Source organism: Perca fluviatilis, chromosome 5 (genome assembly GCF_010015445.1).
Source record: "Perca fluviatilis chromosome 5, GENO_Pfluv_1.0, whole genome shotgun sequence".
NCBI lineage: Eukaryota > Metazoa > Chordata > Actinopteri > Perciformes > Percidae > Perca > Perca fluviatilis.
The window spans coordinates 27,380,837-27,398,585 of record NC_053116.1 but is presented as its reverse complement, the minus strand read 5'-3'; the positions used below and the strand labels follow the sequence as shown (position 1 = coordinate 27,398,585).

General features: G+C 39.9%; 1 protein-coding gene across 1 annotated transcript; it reads left to right on the top strand.

Moving 5' to 3' along the window:
• The first annotated feature begins 2,225 nt into the window (after positions 1–2,225).
• Positions 2,226–17,341, top strand: LOC120559858 (solute carrier family 26 member 6-like). The gene is made up of 18 exons (XM_039801907.1): positions 2,226–2,586; positions 2,746–2,885; positions 3,462–3,572; positions 4,135–4,283; positions 5,163–5,327; positions 6,933–7,085; positions 7,768–7,850; positions 8,599–8,746; positions 9,953–10,066; positions 10,171–10,248; positions 10,475–10,570; positions 10,788–10,894; positions 11,226–11,295; positions 13,099–13,188; positions 13,648–13,800; positions 15,317–15,371; positions 15,574–15,698; positions 15,999–17,341. The coding sequence occupies exons 1-18, from the start codon at positions 2,441–2,443 to the stop codon at positions 16,026–16,028; spliced, it is 2,013 nt and encodes a 670-aa protein (XP_039657841.1). The 5' UTR covers positions 2,226–2,440; the 3' UTR covers positions 16,029–17,341.
• Positions 17,342–17,749: the final 408 nt, after the last annotated feature.

Here is a 17,749-nt window from a genome sequence, read left to right as displayed (position 1 = left end):
CTGAAGCGTTTAAAGACTTTATTTGTCCATTGTTTATTTCTAAAGAAACATTACAATGTATAAAAGGCTCCATTACCTTGTACCTCACGTTATGGCTCCGTAGCAGACGTTTTTGTAAAAATAGGCTAACGATTGTCTCATAACCACGCGACTTACTGTCGCATAGTAGAGGAATTACCGTATAGTACAGGAGAAACTTGCAGGCAGTTTCGACTTACATTAGCTGTTTAAGTTTAATTACTAATGTTAACTAGCATTTTAGTTAGCACTAATTAGACTGTGCCTATGTTATCTCCTAACATATACCTACGCTCTCCGTCTCTTCAAGATTGGGAATGATTGGCACAGCTACCAGCACACTTACAACTTTCAGACACGTCACATATACGTCTTCAAGCTCAGTTGGAGGCTGCACAGTAATGCTCAGCCATCACCAGAAAAGTGCTTCTAATAGCCTTCACTGGTCTCCGTCCAGAGCAACGGGATCTATTGGTCCATCCATTTCCTTTACTGTCTATGTTATTAACTGTAACACTGCCGAACGGCATGCTGGGTACAGCTCATTTGTCGTCGCTCTCTACAGTACATTGAAGAACAGATGAAGGAAAAGAGACCAGAGAGACCGAACATTTGAAGCATCAGCAATATAACTCCCTTTTGTTCTGACTGATCCCAAATAGCTAGCTGTTAGCAAATGATTTGTATATTCTAGCATTGCTAGGGGATGCAACTATGGCAGGTGTTATGCTCTGGCCCCAAGAAAGCGCAGTGTTGAGTGTGAAGTTGTTTGTCTGGGAACAGGCATGTTTTTAACACTGCACTAGGTTTGTCAACAATATCTATATACTGAAAAAAAAGAAAAAAAAACAAGATGATAAAGGTAAGCTATACATTTTCAGGAGAGTGATAGAGGTGTTTATCAACCACAATCTGCAGGACCACTCAGTGCTGAGACCAGGCAAGTGAAAACACCTGTGTGGGTCATGGGTGTTGCCCCTTTGATGAATACAGGCCCTGTCCTTTTTCATAGTATTGTGAGCAGTTTCTTCTCACTTCGTCCATGTCTGTCCCTCTCTGTCTCTGCAGGTGGAGGGGGTAGAGGATTACGGGCAAGGCGGAGGTTGTTGCCCCAGCGTCGGGTGCCACGTCCTCTCCGTCTCCCACCACTGCGTCCCGTCACCAACCTCAGTTTCTCTCGAAGCTTCACCTTCTCTTTCTTCGAGCTGCCGCTGCACCAGTCTCCTCGCTGCCGGGCCGAACGCATCAGGAACCTCATGCTGCTTTTGAGACAGATACACTACTGAAGAATCAGTGTTGCATGGACAGTTGTATTTTTTTATCATTTAAATGTACTTTTCTTGAAAATAGTATTTTGTTTTATTAGTGCTAATTTTATTTATCATGTTGGGAAATACTGCATTTTGGGTTTGAACCTTATTTGCCTAATAAAGACAAATATCTCTTCTCTTTCTTGAATGTTCTGTTCATAAAGTTTCTGTTGAGGGTATTCTTTATTTTTCATGAAAGGAGGATCTGCAGCAATGGCTTTTCCTTTTCCTTTTTGTATAATCCTGGACCAAGACCAATTTCATATTGTGCTGAGATTAAAAGGACAAAAAAACAACAACTGTGGAAATAAAGGGTTTTTTTCTCTGTTTTCTTTTGGCTTCTTTCTTGACTTCTATATGTGCCTCTCATTCTTCATTTCCCCCACCTCAGTCTTTTAATTAATTTCACATTGTCTCAGTGGGAGTGCATGGCTTTCAAAAATTACCTATTGTGCAAAGTGGAATACATTAAAGTAGATTAAAACAGAAAATATTTATCTTTCTCATTCTCACTCTCGCTTGCTCTTTCACGTATACACACACACAAACGCACACACACACACACACACACATTCAAAGCACGAGTCTCTGTGATAATAGAGGCATTCAGATGTGCTGAATGGGGAGTGAAGGGGGAGGAGAAAAGGGGCAGTAAACTAGCTGTAATGCAAAGTTCAAGGCTGTTCTCAACCTTCCCAACTCACGTGTGAGAGTTTGTGGAGCTGTGTGTGTGTGTGTGTGTGTGTGTGTGTGTGTGTGTGTGTGTGTGTGTGTGTGTGTGTGTGTGTGTGTGTGTGTGTGTGTGTGTGTGTGTGTGTGTGTGTGTGTGTGTGTGTGTGTGTGTGTGATCCTCATACATGCACGCTGTCGAACATGTGAACTCTGTACTTGTGCAGTTTCGTGGTGATACAGATTAGGTCAGCCACTCTCTCTCACTGCTTAGGTTCGTTTGGTTATCTCTACAGTTACTACTTGTCTTCTTTGTTATGTAACTTCATACATACATTTTACACACAAAGAAAAGTGCACAAGACACATAATGGTAAACACACACCCACTATTGTGAGAAGAAAAAAGTAATACTTGACTGTACTGCCAATAATCTTTGCCAGATGGACAGCGTTGAGCGAATTGGCTTTCCTCACTACAGGCAGCCTTATCTTGCTGTCGCACTGGACGAAGCCCAGCTTGATGCCCTTGGACAGCGGGTAGAAAAGAAGTCCCTGTCATTTCTGGAGAAGGTGAAGGCACAATGTTGGTAAGTCATAGGATAGGATTAGTTTCTTCCTTTTTGTGTCAGGTTGGGCCCTCAGCCAGATTTGATGGCTAATAGGCCTTTTATCTGAAGCTCTATGACCTTTAGCCCTGTGTGTGTGTGTGTGTGTGTGTGTGTGTGTGTGTGTGTGTGTTCCTCCAGGTGTTCCGGTCCCAGGATGAAGAGCTTCCTACTGGGCTTTTTTCCTGTCCTGTCATGGCTGCCTCGATACTCCATCAGAGAAAACGCCATTGGAGACCTTGTGTCTGGAGTCAGTGTCGGGATGATACAGCTGCCACAGGGTGAGGATGCTGCAACAAAAGATTATCACATAAAGAGGTTTTAAACAACTACAAGCTGCCACAACAACTTCACACAACTTCAACTATAACTGCAGGTTATACGGGTGCAAGTTGAGAATGCATTATTTCTGAAGGTGTATCTCTCAATAAATACATGCACAGAAGTTATAGTAAGTCCAGCTGCAAAGACTTTAGAATTTTCAAATCTCTGAGTCTCTCTGACATCATATATTTAAACAATGAACTGGAGTGCATTATTACCCTACGCATGCTGTAGCCTACTTTATGTTCCTCTTCCCCTTCTTTTCCTGCTTGCTTTATTTGGCAGTGTCTGTGACCCTTGGTAGGAAGAGAATTTTTCATGAGTGCAGAGACCCTAAAACCCCCTAAAAATCCTCTTTTCAAAACTGCATAGCCAATACTGGGAAAATAATGTGGCTTTTCTCAACAGTTGAGTTATTAATGATACAGTGTTTTCTTTTGCTTTTAGTTTACTAAATATTTACTAATATGCATTAGGTTCCTTAACTGCTCATTCAAGTCACACTTTTCACCTCTACCTCTCTTCTTTCCCAGGTATGGCCAACGCCATGTTGGTGGGAGTTCCTCCAGTGTTTGGTCTCTACACATCTCTCTATCCTCTGATCATTTACTTCATCTTTGGCACCTCCAGACACCTCTCTATTGGTGACTGTCAACCTTTATTTTTCTGGAAGGGCATCCATATCCATAGAAACTGCCTGGTGTAGTCTTCCACAATTGCCTTGTGTGCCTTGCTTATGAGAACTAACTGAAACATATTTATTATTGGCACAAAATATCTTTTAAAACTTACCCAGATAGCTCAGTTGGTAGAGCGGGCACCCATATACAGAGGTTTACTCCTCAATGCAGTGGGCCCGGGTTCAACTCCAACCTGTGGCCCTTTGCTGCATGTCATTCCCCCCTCTCTTGCCCCTTTCATGTCTTCAGCTGTCCTTTCAAATAAAGGCCTAAAAATGGACAAAAAATAATCTTTAAAACAAAAACTGAAGAAACACCTATCCTGTTCAAATTATATTTGCTTAAAAGTCTTACAGTAGCTCTACAATAATCTGAGCTTTAATCAAAGTTACAATATAATGTAGTAGTCACGGTAAAGTCCATGTGTTTACCAAATACCAAACCCTCTTGAACCTAACACTCGTGTTAAGCGAAGTGTTAAAGAAAGCGTGTAAACGGTTTGTGTGTCTGTTTGTGTGTGACACAGGTACTTTTGCTGTCCTGGCTATAATGATTGGGTCTGTGACAGCCAACGTGGAGTTGCATAGCAACGACGTTGAAGAGAGTCAGATTGATGCGGAAGCGGCCAAAGTGAATGTGGCTGTACAACTCACCTTCCTCTGTGGCCTCATACAGGTGTGCACACACACACACACACACACACACACATACACATACGCACACATTAGACAATACATGGACAAAGCAGTCCGAACAGGTTAACACTCACACAGCTGTGCAGCTGACGTTCACCTCTGGCCTCTGGCCCCATTATGGAGACAAGCAGGAGCAAAGAAAATTCCCCTGCAGACATCCACTAAGGTATCAAATTTGTTTTAATAATGTCATCTATTGTTGTGCATACAGAACGTGCTGTGTTCTCTGAAACTCTCACTCTATTTTATTACAGGTATTAAATTAAATGGTCTGCCCCAAAGCTTGAAAACTAATATGTTCATCATATGGTATAATTCCTGAGTCTTTTTTGTTGGTTTTGTTTTTTTCCTCTGGAATGTGTGGGACGTCCCCCCCTCTGTGCAGGTTCCCCTGACAAACCTGTGGGGGTCACCAGTGTATTACTGTAATGATGACAAGATCCCTCACTGGGTTCCCACACTGCCCTGAATTTAAATCCTCTCTAGGGAGGTGTGCTAGAATTTTGCCTCGGTGCTACCTATGAGAGCTACCTATGCACTTCAAATCAGTCCAGATGTTTTTAGTAGTTAAAGTGGAGTTTGATTGCAGAACATTTTTCTGTGATGAAAAACATAAATTGTCATGTTGTATTTGTCTCATTTTGACAAATTTTGCACAGATATTAATCAATTATATGAGCTAGAAGAGATATAAAGAAAAACATGAACTAAAGCTGTGTGTGTGTGTGTGTGTGTGTGTGTGTGTGTGTGTGTGTGTGTGTGTGTGTGTGTGTGTGTGTGTGTGTGTGTGTGTGTGTGTGTGTGTGTGTGTGTGTGTGTGTGTGTGTGTGTGTGTGTGTGTGTGTATGTGTCCCCTCAGCTCTTACTGTACCTGCTGCGTGGAGGCAGTGTGTGTCGCTGGCTGTCTGATCCTGTAATCAGAGGCTACACCACAGGAGCAGGTCTGCATGTGATCGTCCTGCAGCTGCCGCTGATGACTGGAATACCTGCACAGAGACATACTGGACTGCTGGCTTCAGTTTGGGTCGGTTTAAACACTGTGTCGGCAAGCTTCAACACTGCTGAAGTATCTTCGGGCAAGACTTTTAAGCCATATGAGCTCCTGTAGTGCTGTTATGTGGCTGATCCCAGACCTCTGAAGTCCTCTCTTAGCTGGTCTCTCTGGGTCTCTCATATGGGTTTAATTCATATGTCTGCCTGCAAAGCTGAAACATTGTATGCCATTATGTTAGCTAAAGGCATTAGTGCATTGAATTTGGTGGCTCAAAGGCCAGTAAGAAGTGGATTTATAGGCATTGTGGACCTTAGCAGTGGAAATTGAAAGGTAGTACATAACCTATTTGGGGGGAAGGAGCCTGTCAGCCTCAGAGGTTGTTGGAGTTTTGGCTTCAGTGCTCTCATTGGCTACAACCTGGAGGGTCATAGGTAGAAGCTCCATGCACACTGCAGGTCAGAAGTTGAGGCTAATAATGAGTTGTGGTTGAGCTTCTCTCTCCTCTCTCTTTCCATCTATGTGCATTCACATCCCAGAAATGCTTGTTAATAACTTAGCTCTGGGGAGCTTATTCCCCGGAGCCCTTATGTTTTCTCGCCCCGGATAAGGGTGGCACCTATATCATGGTTGCAGCTGTCGCTGTGGTTCTGCTTGGCGCCCTGCTGTGCCCTGCAGTGCCCTGCTACACCCTGCAGTGCCATGCTACGCCATGAACTACTACAACTAATATTTTTAGACATAGTTCCATTATCTTTATTGTGACTATAATTGCCACTGTTCGTCATACCCCCAACCGGCACCGCCAGACACTGCCTACCAAGAGCGTGGGTGTGTCCGAGGTTTCTCCCTAAAGGAAGTTTTCCTCACCACTCAAGGTTTCTGCCTAAAAGGGGAATTACTGGAATTGTTGGGTCTTTGTAAATTATAGTTTGGTCTAGATCTACTCTATCTGTAAAGTGTCTTGATATAACTCTTGTTATGATTTGATACTATAAAAAATGTAATTGAATTGAATTGAATTGAAATGAATTGAATTGAATTGAATTGGAGGTCACATCCCATCTTGTGGATCAATACTGGCAGACCCTAACCTTGTCTCTACACCTCACCTTAGCCTCTTAGAACATGAATAATTGAATGATCTTGGCCGAGTATTGTCTTGGCAATAAAAGTAATTCTCTGACTGTTGTGGGGACGGCTGCTGTGGGTAAGCAATAGTTGTTTTTATTCTTGGCACTACAGAGGGCAAACAGAATTTCATCAAAGTCCTCAATGATGCATCTTGTCACCTCCACTGTACATGGGCAGGATTTTAAGGTGTAGGCTGGGTTTGGTTCCTTATCAGCTGTTAGCGTGTGGTGGTTTTCTTCCAGTTTGACTGGACCATAACTTCCAATATGCACTGGAGCAGTCATACTGTCTGCAAGAAATTAGTGTACACACAGCATTAGTCATTTAGTTAGATTGTAGTTGAGAGTGAAGTAACTAAAAGTGTTTGAAACTGTGTGTGTGTGTGTGTGTGTGTGTGTGTGTGTGTGTGTGTGTGTGTGTGTGTGTGTGTGTGTGTGTGTGTGTGTGTGTGTGTGTGTGTGTGTGTGTGTGTGTGTGTGTGTGTGTGTGTGTGTTATCTTCCAGACTTTAAAGGATGTTCTGCATGGAGTGACCAGTGCTGTACCAGGAACGCTGTCAGTCTCCGCGGTTTCCATGGTAATACTCATCGGAGGCAAGATGCTGAATGAGCGCTTTAAGAACAAGCTGCCTGTCGCCATACCATGGGAACTGTTACTGGTGAGGGATACACACTCACACACACACACACACACACACACACATCACGCTTGTTAGACTCATGCCCACAATAAGTATGTTGGAAGGACAGATGCCATGGTGATGAATGACTCACAGTTATATCAAAATCAGCTTTTAACACCAAAACCCCAAATCCTCACATACAATAAATATCTGCACCTGGCCACTGATTAATCTCTGATGGTGTTTTGTTTTATTTAATATTATATTTTATTAAATATTTTTTAAGTTTATAAGTAAGTTATTAATTCACTGTAGATTACTGTAACTAAAACCCCTAAAATGGAAATATAATTGAGCAAAAGTCACTACGAAAACATTTAGCCTGTTATTCAAAATAAAAATGGATGAATAAAATCTTCAACCTATTATACCATAAATAAAGATGCCAAATTTCCAATGAACCTTTTCCCTGTGGGTTCATGTCATGATCTGTTCAGTTATGTTAAATTACAGCATGTTATGGAAAATAGCTTCAACCCACCACTGGGATCTAAAAAGCTAGCAGCGGACGGATAATGTGTGTTTGTGTACTTGCCTGTGCATGTGTATGAACAGACTAACTTATCTGACATTTAGATATAAAATACTGTATATTGTTGTTTTCGAAACTGGACATTCTGTGCAGAAAATGTCACGTCCATTGTTTTTTTCCCCACAGATTGTCCTGGGCACCATCCTGTCAGTGCAGATGGATCTGGTTGGACAGCACACAGTCCAGGTGGTGGGACACATACCCAGTGGGTCAGTAGAACGATTTGTTTTTCCTTGTCATTCAATTTATTATTAAAAAAAAAACAACTATATATATATAGTATTTATTATATACATATTTTATATGAATAAATAAATAAATAAATATATATATATATATATATATATATATATATATATTTAAGACTATTGTGCTGGTTTTTACTTTGTTACTTTGTTGTAAATGTATTTATGGTAGATTGTGACACTGCTTTTAAAGGAATATTTCAATTCAAAGCCTTTAACAAACCATTGATCAAATACTTTATCATGCATGATTTATTGTATTACTTCTTGCACATACTGTCTTTACCAATATGCTATATATATATATATATATATGCTATATATATATATATATATATATATATATATATATATATATATATATATATATTGTCAAACCATTTGTTTGTTAGTTAATATGTCTCTACCATATAATTTAAAGCTCTATGACTCTTTTCATCTTCATCTTTCTGACACTTTGACCTTCTTCTTCCCATTCTTCATACTTTGTTTCTGTTCTCATCGTACAAAATAAGCCGGTTAGCTTTATTGTGTTATCCTTGATAGCTTTAAGGGAATTATTTTAATGCATGGTGGGACTCAGTTTAAACTGGTGGTCATAATTCTTTAGATTACTGTACTGTATTTACTTTATTTAAAGAATAAAATTAGTCATTAGTCAGTTGATCAAGCTGTCATGTCTTTCCTTTGTCCTCCTCCTCCTCTTCTCTAGCCTGTCTTCCCCAGTCCTTCCATCTCTCTCTCAGGCCAGAGAGCTGTTCATTCCAGCTCTGTCTGCAGCTCTGGTCGGCTTCAGTTTCCTCTCAGCCATGGGCTCCGTGTTCGCCCACAAACATGGCTACCATGTAGACTCCAGTCAGGTACATTAATGGCAGTTTTGACTTTCATGTAGTTCATCCGAGGGCCACGATGATCTCAAGCTTTTTTAGTTGAGGCTGCATTTTCGAAAATTGCACACACAAAAGTGCACATTCTGTACAGATGCATATTACAGATGCAGATTAATTACTTATTCAGATTATGGGTAGAAGAAGTGAGACAAACTGTTTAAAGTTTAGGGTCTTTTTTCACACAAGAATAATTAGTCTTCTAATATCTGCATCAGTTTAAAAATAAAGAGGTGATATTTTGTGCTTATGTTGTAAGACACTCCTGGAGAAATTACTAAAAAAACTACTCTGAGCAATATACTGCTATCTTACAGTATTACTACTGTAATATACAATACATCAACAATCTTTTACTGTAAAAGTTCACAGCATGTTACTTTACTGTAGAATACCAACTCTACAGATATAATACTGCAGCTAGATTTGCCACTGATGCACAACATATCTACAATGTTGGTGCTGTGATCTGATTGGTCCTTCAAAAGCAGGCTAATTAAAGCCTCACATAGCCACAATGGCAAAGCCGCATTGACATTACTGTATTTGTAGATTTCACTAAATATTAACATTGAATCTATGCTCAAGCTAGCTCCCTTACTCATGTCTTATTACGCTATTGGAACTGAAGGGAATTAAAAGGTGAGCTGTTATTATTTCTGTTATTCTTGATTACCAACACAGATTAAAGTAGAGTCCAGAGATTTCTAAAAATAAAGACATGCTTAATAGGCCTGAAAACATGAAGTTCAGAAATATTAATGAGACAGGATGATTGATTTTGACTGATGCAAAGCCACATGGTTTGAAGTAGATTGGAATTTCCTCACAAAAAGTTCTTTAATCCAGGTACTGCTAACTTCCATTTGTAGCCTCACTGTCAAATCTCCTCTCATAGTTCTATATTTCTAACCAATTGTTGACATACTCCCCTGGCCTCAGGTTTAACGAGCAACAAACTCAACAGTACCATCAACGTAAATCTGTACTTTTCATCATACCTTGCACCTTAAAGACTACCCTTTCAAGCCCTGGAATAATATTTTTTTTGATGGATTACCCTCAGCCCAAGATATTATTTCCGGGCCTGGACATTGGGTACACTCCAGCAGTATCCCTGAGATGGCCTGCAGCCTCAGTACGTCCTTTTCAAATTGCTGCTGTCTGTCTCTGCCTCAGGACCTGCTGGCTCTGGGTCTATGCAACACCATAGGAGGAATGTTCCAGTGCTTCGCTGTCAGCTGCTCCTTCTCTCGCAGTATGGTCCAGGATAGCATTGGTGTCAAATCACAGGTAATGTATTCTATTCCAAAAAACAATAATAATAAAGACAATTAATATAGTTTGTTTTCTTTTTACTTATTGTCCCTCTGTTGTGTTTCAATTTCATGTCTCAGATGGCCGGTTTGGTATCAGCTCTGGTGATTCTAACTATCCTGTTGAAGATTGGTCCCCTCTTTGAGCAGCTACCAAAGGTAAAGTCCATATGAGACATATGAGTTTGTCATATATGTTGTTAAGCAAGTGCACCAAAAGTTTGTGTTGACCCTTCTCCAGCCAGTATGGCTTCCCATAAACCACCAGAATAGTGAAGATGTTTTAAGAAATGTCAAGTCATACTCCATCTGGATCCAGATGGATTAGACTCATCAGGATGACTCACTTGTCTTAGTCTCTGTAATTCCTTCCTGTGTGTTCCAGGCGGTGCTGGCAGTGATCATCGTGGTGAACCTGCAAGGGATATTGGCTCAGTTCAAAGATGTGTGTGTGCTCTGGAAGTCTGACAGATTAGACCTGGTGGGCTACACTAACACACACACACACACACACACACACACACACACACACGCACGCACACGTATGCATGCACGCACACATGTACACACGCACACGCACACACACACACACACACACACACACACACACACACACACACACACACACACAATACCATGGTTACAAACAGAACCATCCCCTCTGATCCTGGTCCTCTCTCTTCCCTCCTCTCCTTCAGATGGTGTGGATAGCCTCGCTGATTTCAACGCTGGTCTTTAACCTGGACCTGGGTCTGGCTGTGACTGTTGTCTTCTCTCTGCTCACACTCATCTACAGGACACAACAGTCAGTAAATATCATTTTACAGGCGCTAGATTTGACATCTTTTAAACATTACTGTTTAATCATGGTCATACTGTAAATTTACTAAGAGAGTATCAGTGTTTGTTGTTTTATTTTTTTTATATGAATCTGAATCAAAGACTCAGAATATAGTGTTATATATATGTGTACAAATGGGATATTGTGTAGATTTGTCTTGTCTTTACTCATTTATTCATTTGACTCATTTCGTCATAGGTTTTGTGTTCCCTTCCCTACTCTCACTTGTCTACCAGGCAGACGTGCACTCTCATTAATATTCCCCTGTCTCTTTCATCTTGTCTTCGTCTTCCAGCGCCTCCACTGTTGTTTTGGGTCATATTCCTGGTACAGACTGTTACAGAGATGTGGGACTCTACACTGAGGTAAACTCAATCTGTCTCACAGGTCTCACAACAGTTTTCGAAAAACCTGTTAAAAAAAAGACTGTTTGATTAAAGTTTGGTGTTTTTCAAGGTTAGTTGAGCAAAGTTAAGCCCCCAAAGTAATCAGGAAATTACATGAAACACGAGAACACGATCCAACCAAACAACACTTTGAATGATGCCTCTGTATGTCATAGATCTTGAGCCTGGAGGATTCACTCAGAGCTCAACAGGTTTAATCTGAACTTTCCTCTGACTGTCCTAGTTTCTCCCAAAAACGATTGTTCTTCTCCACCAGTCTCAACACATCTTGAGTCTATTCCTCACAATCAATTTTCTAAAGCTATGGACCTCCAATGTTGCCCCAATAGGGTACATTTTATGTCATATTCATAGAAAAAAAATAGATGACATCACCTACATTAAGTCAGACATTAAATGCCTGGAGGTTACTGCTTGCTGCAATCTTTGCCAGTTATTTGAGCCTGGAAATCCACATTTGGATTGCTTGTGCCCCCATGTTTTAAAAGAACTCCGGAAAGAAGTGCCTTCTTAAATGCCTCTATGGTACAACATGATAAAGTGCCCTCTAAGGAAAATGTGATGCAGTATCATATTGGCATGCTGGAAAACTTTCTGTGTGTTGGTGCCCCACTGCATGCCCTGCCCCTCAGACAGCCTGAGTCTACCACTGGTACTGATACTACCGTTGTAAAATTCTTCCATAATGTATTAGTATGGAAAGTAATAATAAGACAATTAGGGGCAGACACTTTAACACCAAAGAAAGTAAATACAACCAAAAGCTGATTGCAGGCTGATTGCAGGCTGTGAACTATATCTAAAATGCCACCAATTCTCCAGTCTGTCTCATTTCTGCTCATGAAACACACTATTTCAACTGGATCACGGCATCTGCAATGCAAATGCATATCGACACGGCAAGCATTGGATGGGTACTAAATGTGCAGGATGTAGATCAATGTCAATCTGAATAAATGCCAGGTTGTTTTTTTTTTTACATGAAAGGCATTTGATTATATAAGTATATCTTAAAGTTTCTATTTAAACAGGTTTGGAAATTATTTATGTAAGTATTTATGTAGCAGGCCATTAAATGACGGTATTATTAAGGTGTTAACTAACACCAAATAACACAAATTTTTTCAGTGAAGGTCAGAGTTGTATAAACTTAATACACCACCACTAAACAGTACTGTCGCACAGCCAAAACACACAAAAAATACATCCCTTGCTGAAAACCACCATCTGTCACACATCAAAACACCAAACTGTCACCAAAGGCAATCTGTTTGGGCTCCGAGCATCAGTGAAATCCTGTCAACTTCTCGCTCTCTGTTGCCTCCATTTGATTCTCTCTTCAATCTGTTTCACTGCTGGCTGCTATATACCTCTCTCCTCTGTGTACTTTGCCAAGTACCTATCATGCATTAGTAATGGTGTTTGCAGGGGCTTTCTTTGTAGAAGTTCTCTTTCATGAATTAATTCTCCATAAATTCTTTCTTTTTTATTAGCTTTGATCCCACACTGTAGAGCCAGATTGGTGTCTCTGAAGTAGATATTTATCACACTGGTTCATTGTATGTTCCAAGAACTTAAAACTTTTTTTTATGCGCCAAATTCAGTAAATTCTTCCTGGGTTTGTGCCAATCAAGTAGCATATACATACACCAAATGCACCAGACTGCCTTCTGTCCAGTGTTTCACTGTTGTGCAAAGTTATAATATGGATATACTGCACAATGTTAAATGCATATCGTGTGTTGTCTGTTTTTTTAACAGGCAAAGCAAGTTCCCGGGGTGACCATACTCTCCTATACCAGTCCTATTTACTTTGCCAACTCTGAACTTGTCTTCACACAGATCAAGCAGGTACCAACACACACACAAACAGACCGAGAGAAGAGAGAGTTGGAGCGAAAGAAGAGAGGAGCAACAGCATCAGTCAAATAAGAGCTGATTTGGAGTGAAAGAGTTCAAGGTTAAGAGATGAGGATATTATTGTTATTAGGAGAATTAATGAATCCAGTGAGCATCAGTCCCACAGTTCATCTTCTCCACATTTAGAGCGCATCCCTTCCACATGAAGTCCATCAATATATGGTCATTATTCCACGAGATCCCTGCCAGCATCTGCGTTAGGCAATATACGAGGTGTGTGTGTGTGTATGCAGCTGGAGTGTGTCTGTCTTTGCATTTAGATCCCTCTGGTTTGGATAGAAAAATTGCACAAGGATGTTTGAAGAAATTCTTCAATATGCTACGTGTTACACGGCAACGGAAAAGTTATAAACTAATTTTCCATGTGTAACTTTTCCTCACTACATCCAGACAGTGAGTCGTGATCAGAAGAAGAACCCAGCTATAATCCACACCTCTACCTCCTCCTCCTCAGCCCAGACACCGACACACAGTCATTGCTTGGTTCTGGATCTCAGCTCGGTCACCTTCATGGACTCTGTGGCCATGCCAGCACTTCACAAGGTGAGGAAAGAGAACTGACTGGAGTGCAATGTGTAAACTCATCTTCAGTTTCATTTTGGCTAAACACCAAAACCATCTAATAAATGATTTATTTTCATTCTTTATTTTGCTGCGTGGCACTCGTTAGTGTCGTGATTCTGCACTGAACTGCCCAAATATCGTCCATCAATCAAACAAACAAACAGTTTGGGTGCTACTATGGCAACTTTACCTGTAATTTACTTTATGTTTCTGCAGGTGGTGCTCTTTTCTTTGTCTGAGACGTCTGTCACTAATATCTCATGCAACAAATGATCTTTCCTAGAAAAGACCCTCTATGGAAGCCCTTTCTACAAGTAAAAATAAAGTTGAAAAGTTATGCATGATGAAGATTAAAATTTTTTACCATGAGTATTTCTATTTTTATAATGACGAACTTTAACTTTTCTGTATTTTTTCTTTTCTTGTTGGAGAATATAATCTACCTTTATTTATACAGTATAATGCATGAAAAGCTAAACAAAACAATGAAGCACACTAGTAACTGTAATTTACTTTTAGCCCTGACTAAATTTTGCAGTTTAATATAATCTCTTAAAATGGGAACATCAACGTAGGTTGGTTTGAATAGTTATCAGTCCACTTCCTCTACCAGCTATTAATACATCTGCCAATTCTGCACTTTTTTTCTAGTCATTTAAAGTAGTGGTTGGCTGTCCTCACACTGACTCCTTTCTGCTGATCAAAGACTTTTACCAGAAATTATTAAGCTATACTTAGTCTCGCATTGCCAGACTTTCCTCCACAGCGCTACGGAGGAGGGTCTGGCTAGTTCACACAATATTCCGGGATGGGAGAAAAACGTGCTCTGGTTTATTGGCATGTCTTTAAACCAAACACAATCATCTTGGGTGGTGCTAAACGGCGAGCGGAGCAATGGTGCCGCTGCAAAAAAGCCTCAGGAAGGAACTTGTTTTGGTGGAACATGTGTACGTTCAAAAGTTGTTGCAACAAAAAAACTGAGATTGGACAGATAGTCTAGCTAGCTGTCTGGATTTACCCTGCAGAGATCTGAGGAGCAGTTAACCCTAGTCCTCATAAATTGACAGGAGTTTAAAAATTCCAACACAAAGGAAGCGAAAGGTACCGGACATCCAGACGAAATGAGGGACATCCGGCGGAATTTCCTGCGGCACCTGAATAATCCTGGAAATTAAACGTCGTCAATGTAGACTATAGTCTACATCGACGACGTTTAATAGCCTATAGGCTAGACTAGATGTCCAGTATTTGCATGTTAAATAGTAAAAATATGAGACACACCCTCTTGATCACACACACACACACACAGCTTTTGACAAATACATGTGTTAGTTATAGTTTATCACGTCCTCCTCTTTGACCTTATTATGATTAAATATTTTTGTGTGTGTGTGTGTGTGTGTGTGTGTGTGTGTGTGTGTGTGTGTGTGTGTGTGTGTGTGTGTGTGTGTGTGTGTGTGTCTGTGTGTGTGTGTGTGTGTGTTTCATTCACCAGGTTGTAGAAGACTTGGAAGTCCAGGGTGTCAGTGTGTTTCTGGCAGCTTGCCCAGGTCAGCTCCATGTTTTATACACACTTATCTCTCTTCTATGTCTCTCTTTCATTCATTCATTCACTCACTCACTCACTCACTCACTCACTCACTCACTCACTCACTCACTCACTCACTCACTCACTCACTCACTCACTCACTCACTCACACATGACATAAATACTTAAAATGTGAAATCCTGATGCTCTCTGTATGTCAACAGAGAGAGTTTTATCTCAGCTCCAGACTCAGGATTGTACAGCAGACAGCCTGCCCAGCTCCTGTCTCTTCCCATCGGTCCACCATGCTGTACAGCGCTGCCTCAGCACCTTGCCCAGGCCTCTGCAGGTACACATTGTCTCGCTAATAAGTTCATTTGTGAAAAATATTGGGGGTGGGGGATTCAATGAAGAGTTTTTAAATTAGTTTTGTTTTCCTATTTAGCAATTGCACTATATTTTCTATATGTCAGACCACATCTTTATTTTAATGCATTTGTTTTGCTGAACTGGTCCAAGAGTTTTCCATTATTTCTGGGTGCACATTAAAGGGAAACTCATCAAACATCAAAAAGGTGTTTCAAAAAAGTGTACAATAGCATTTCAAGATATACTTTTTGTTTGTTTGTTTGTTTTTATTTTTTCTCAGGAAATCAATCCAGATGCAAGTGAATGTTGAACCTACATGACTGCTGCTTTTGAATGTAAATTACAGGACATCAAGACAAATCCTGGGGGGGGGATAGATTGCTGACAGAACAATCACAGCTTCATTTTATTTTAAAAGAAAGTCATTTACACTTTTCACAATATGTCTATGTGTACACTTCTCACACATTCCCAGACAATAAATGTAATTGTTCCCCAATTATTTTTGCACTATTATTGAGCTCTCTGTCATGAGCATTTTAGATTTGATTAAGGCCACTGAAGCTGACATAATGAGATGACCTGGAGAATGAAGGGAGAAACATAAACAGCCGTGGCTCCGTAAGCACTGAAAGCGCAGGATAATGCATGACAAATATTTCCAAATTAATTCATCAGTCACTAGTATGCTACTGTTAAATCTGTGTTTTCAAACCACTTAGTCCAGATGTAATAACTTGGAGTCTGAAACACTTCATTTGTTGCTCAGCCTTCAGAATGAGAGCTTCCTACAGTTGCACAATAACAAAACACACAAAAATCTGTGTGTATACACTCCTATAGCTACAAACCGGAGATGGGAATTTACTTTGTTTTTATAACTGCGTCATAGTATCCATCTACCCTGTTCTGTGATGAACTGTGTGGTTTGGATTAAGGGCAATGACAGTGTTGGTTTACTGTTGGTGACAAAGGCAGACAGTGAGAATGACAGAAAATATGTGGCTGCCCCTCCTTCTGTATTTCTTTTTTTCAATTAGATTATCTTTATTTCGATCTCTAAAACCACGACCGCTAGTGAATCAGTCCTTGTAAGCTGTAAGCCAAGCTTTGTTCAAACTTACAGAGACATTCTAAAGGAAATCTCAAAGTTTTCAAAAGTCCCAAATCTGTCAGTCCATCTGTTTGGGGAAATGTGTCTAAATGAATTAGCAGACAGACTATTCCCATCTGATGAAATGATGCGGATAGGAGTCTGTGTTTGGAATATTTCACACAAAAGTGCAACATAGAGCAGCAAATAAGATACACAATGACCTAATGCAATCTATATATATGATAATGTCAGTGGGGATAATATGACTTTACTAATAACAAAACTACTAAACCAGAAAAATAAGGGGAAAACTGTATGTTAAAAGGTTCATGTATGTATGTATGACGAAGGAAGAAGAACAAACTAAATAATCCTATGTTAGGATGGACATTGTAGTTTCCTGCACATTGTAAATACTAATCAGGTTTGTTATGAGTTTCCTCAACAATAGATAAAACTACCCTCTCAACTTGTCTCAATTGTAAGGACTGAAACAGGGAAGTGAATTTGTTTAAATAAATGTCTTTCATTTTGTTGAAAAATACTAATTTAAATTTCAGTCTTCAATGCCTTATCTGTTTGCCCTGTTTCTTCTATTTGTGTGTTTTAATGCCTTATATGTTTTCCTCCTTTTCTTTTTTTTTTTAAAAAATTTTTTTAAAAATTTTATGAAAAAAATTGGATATTAGAATCAATGTAAAATAAAAATAAAAAGACACAATAGAGCTTTTAAGAATGAATTGGCTTATGTAGCCTGTGTCCTAGAAATGCAATATTACAACAGAGGCATTATTGATAGGAGTGGTTGGCTCACTGACTAATATTAAAGAGTCATAATGAATCCCTCCTTATTGATAAGGCAGGATCATAAATGACTATTCAATAAATAGCGAGTTATCTGGTGCAAACTGTGTGTGTCACATTAATAAAATGAA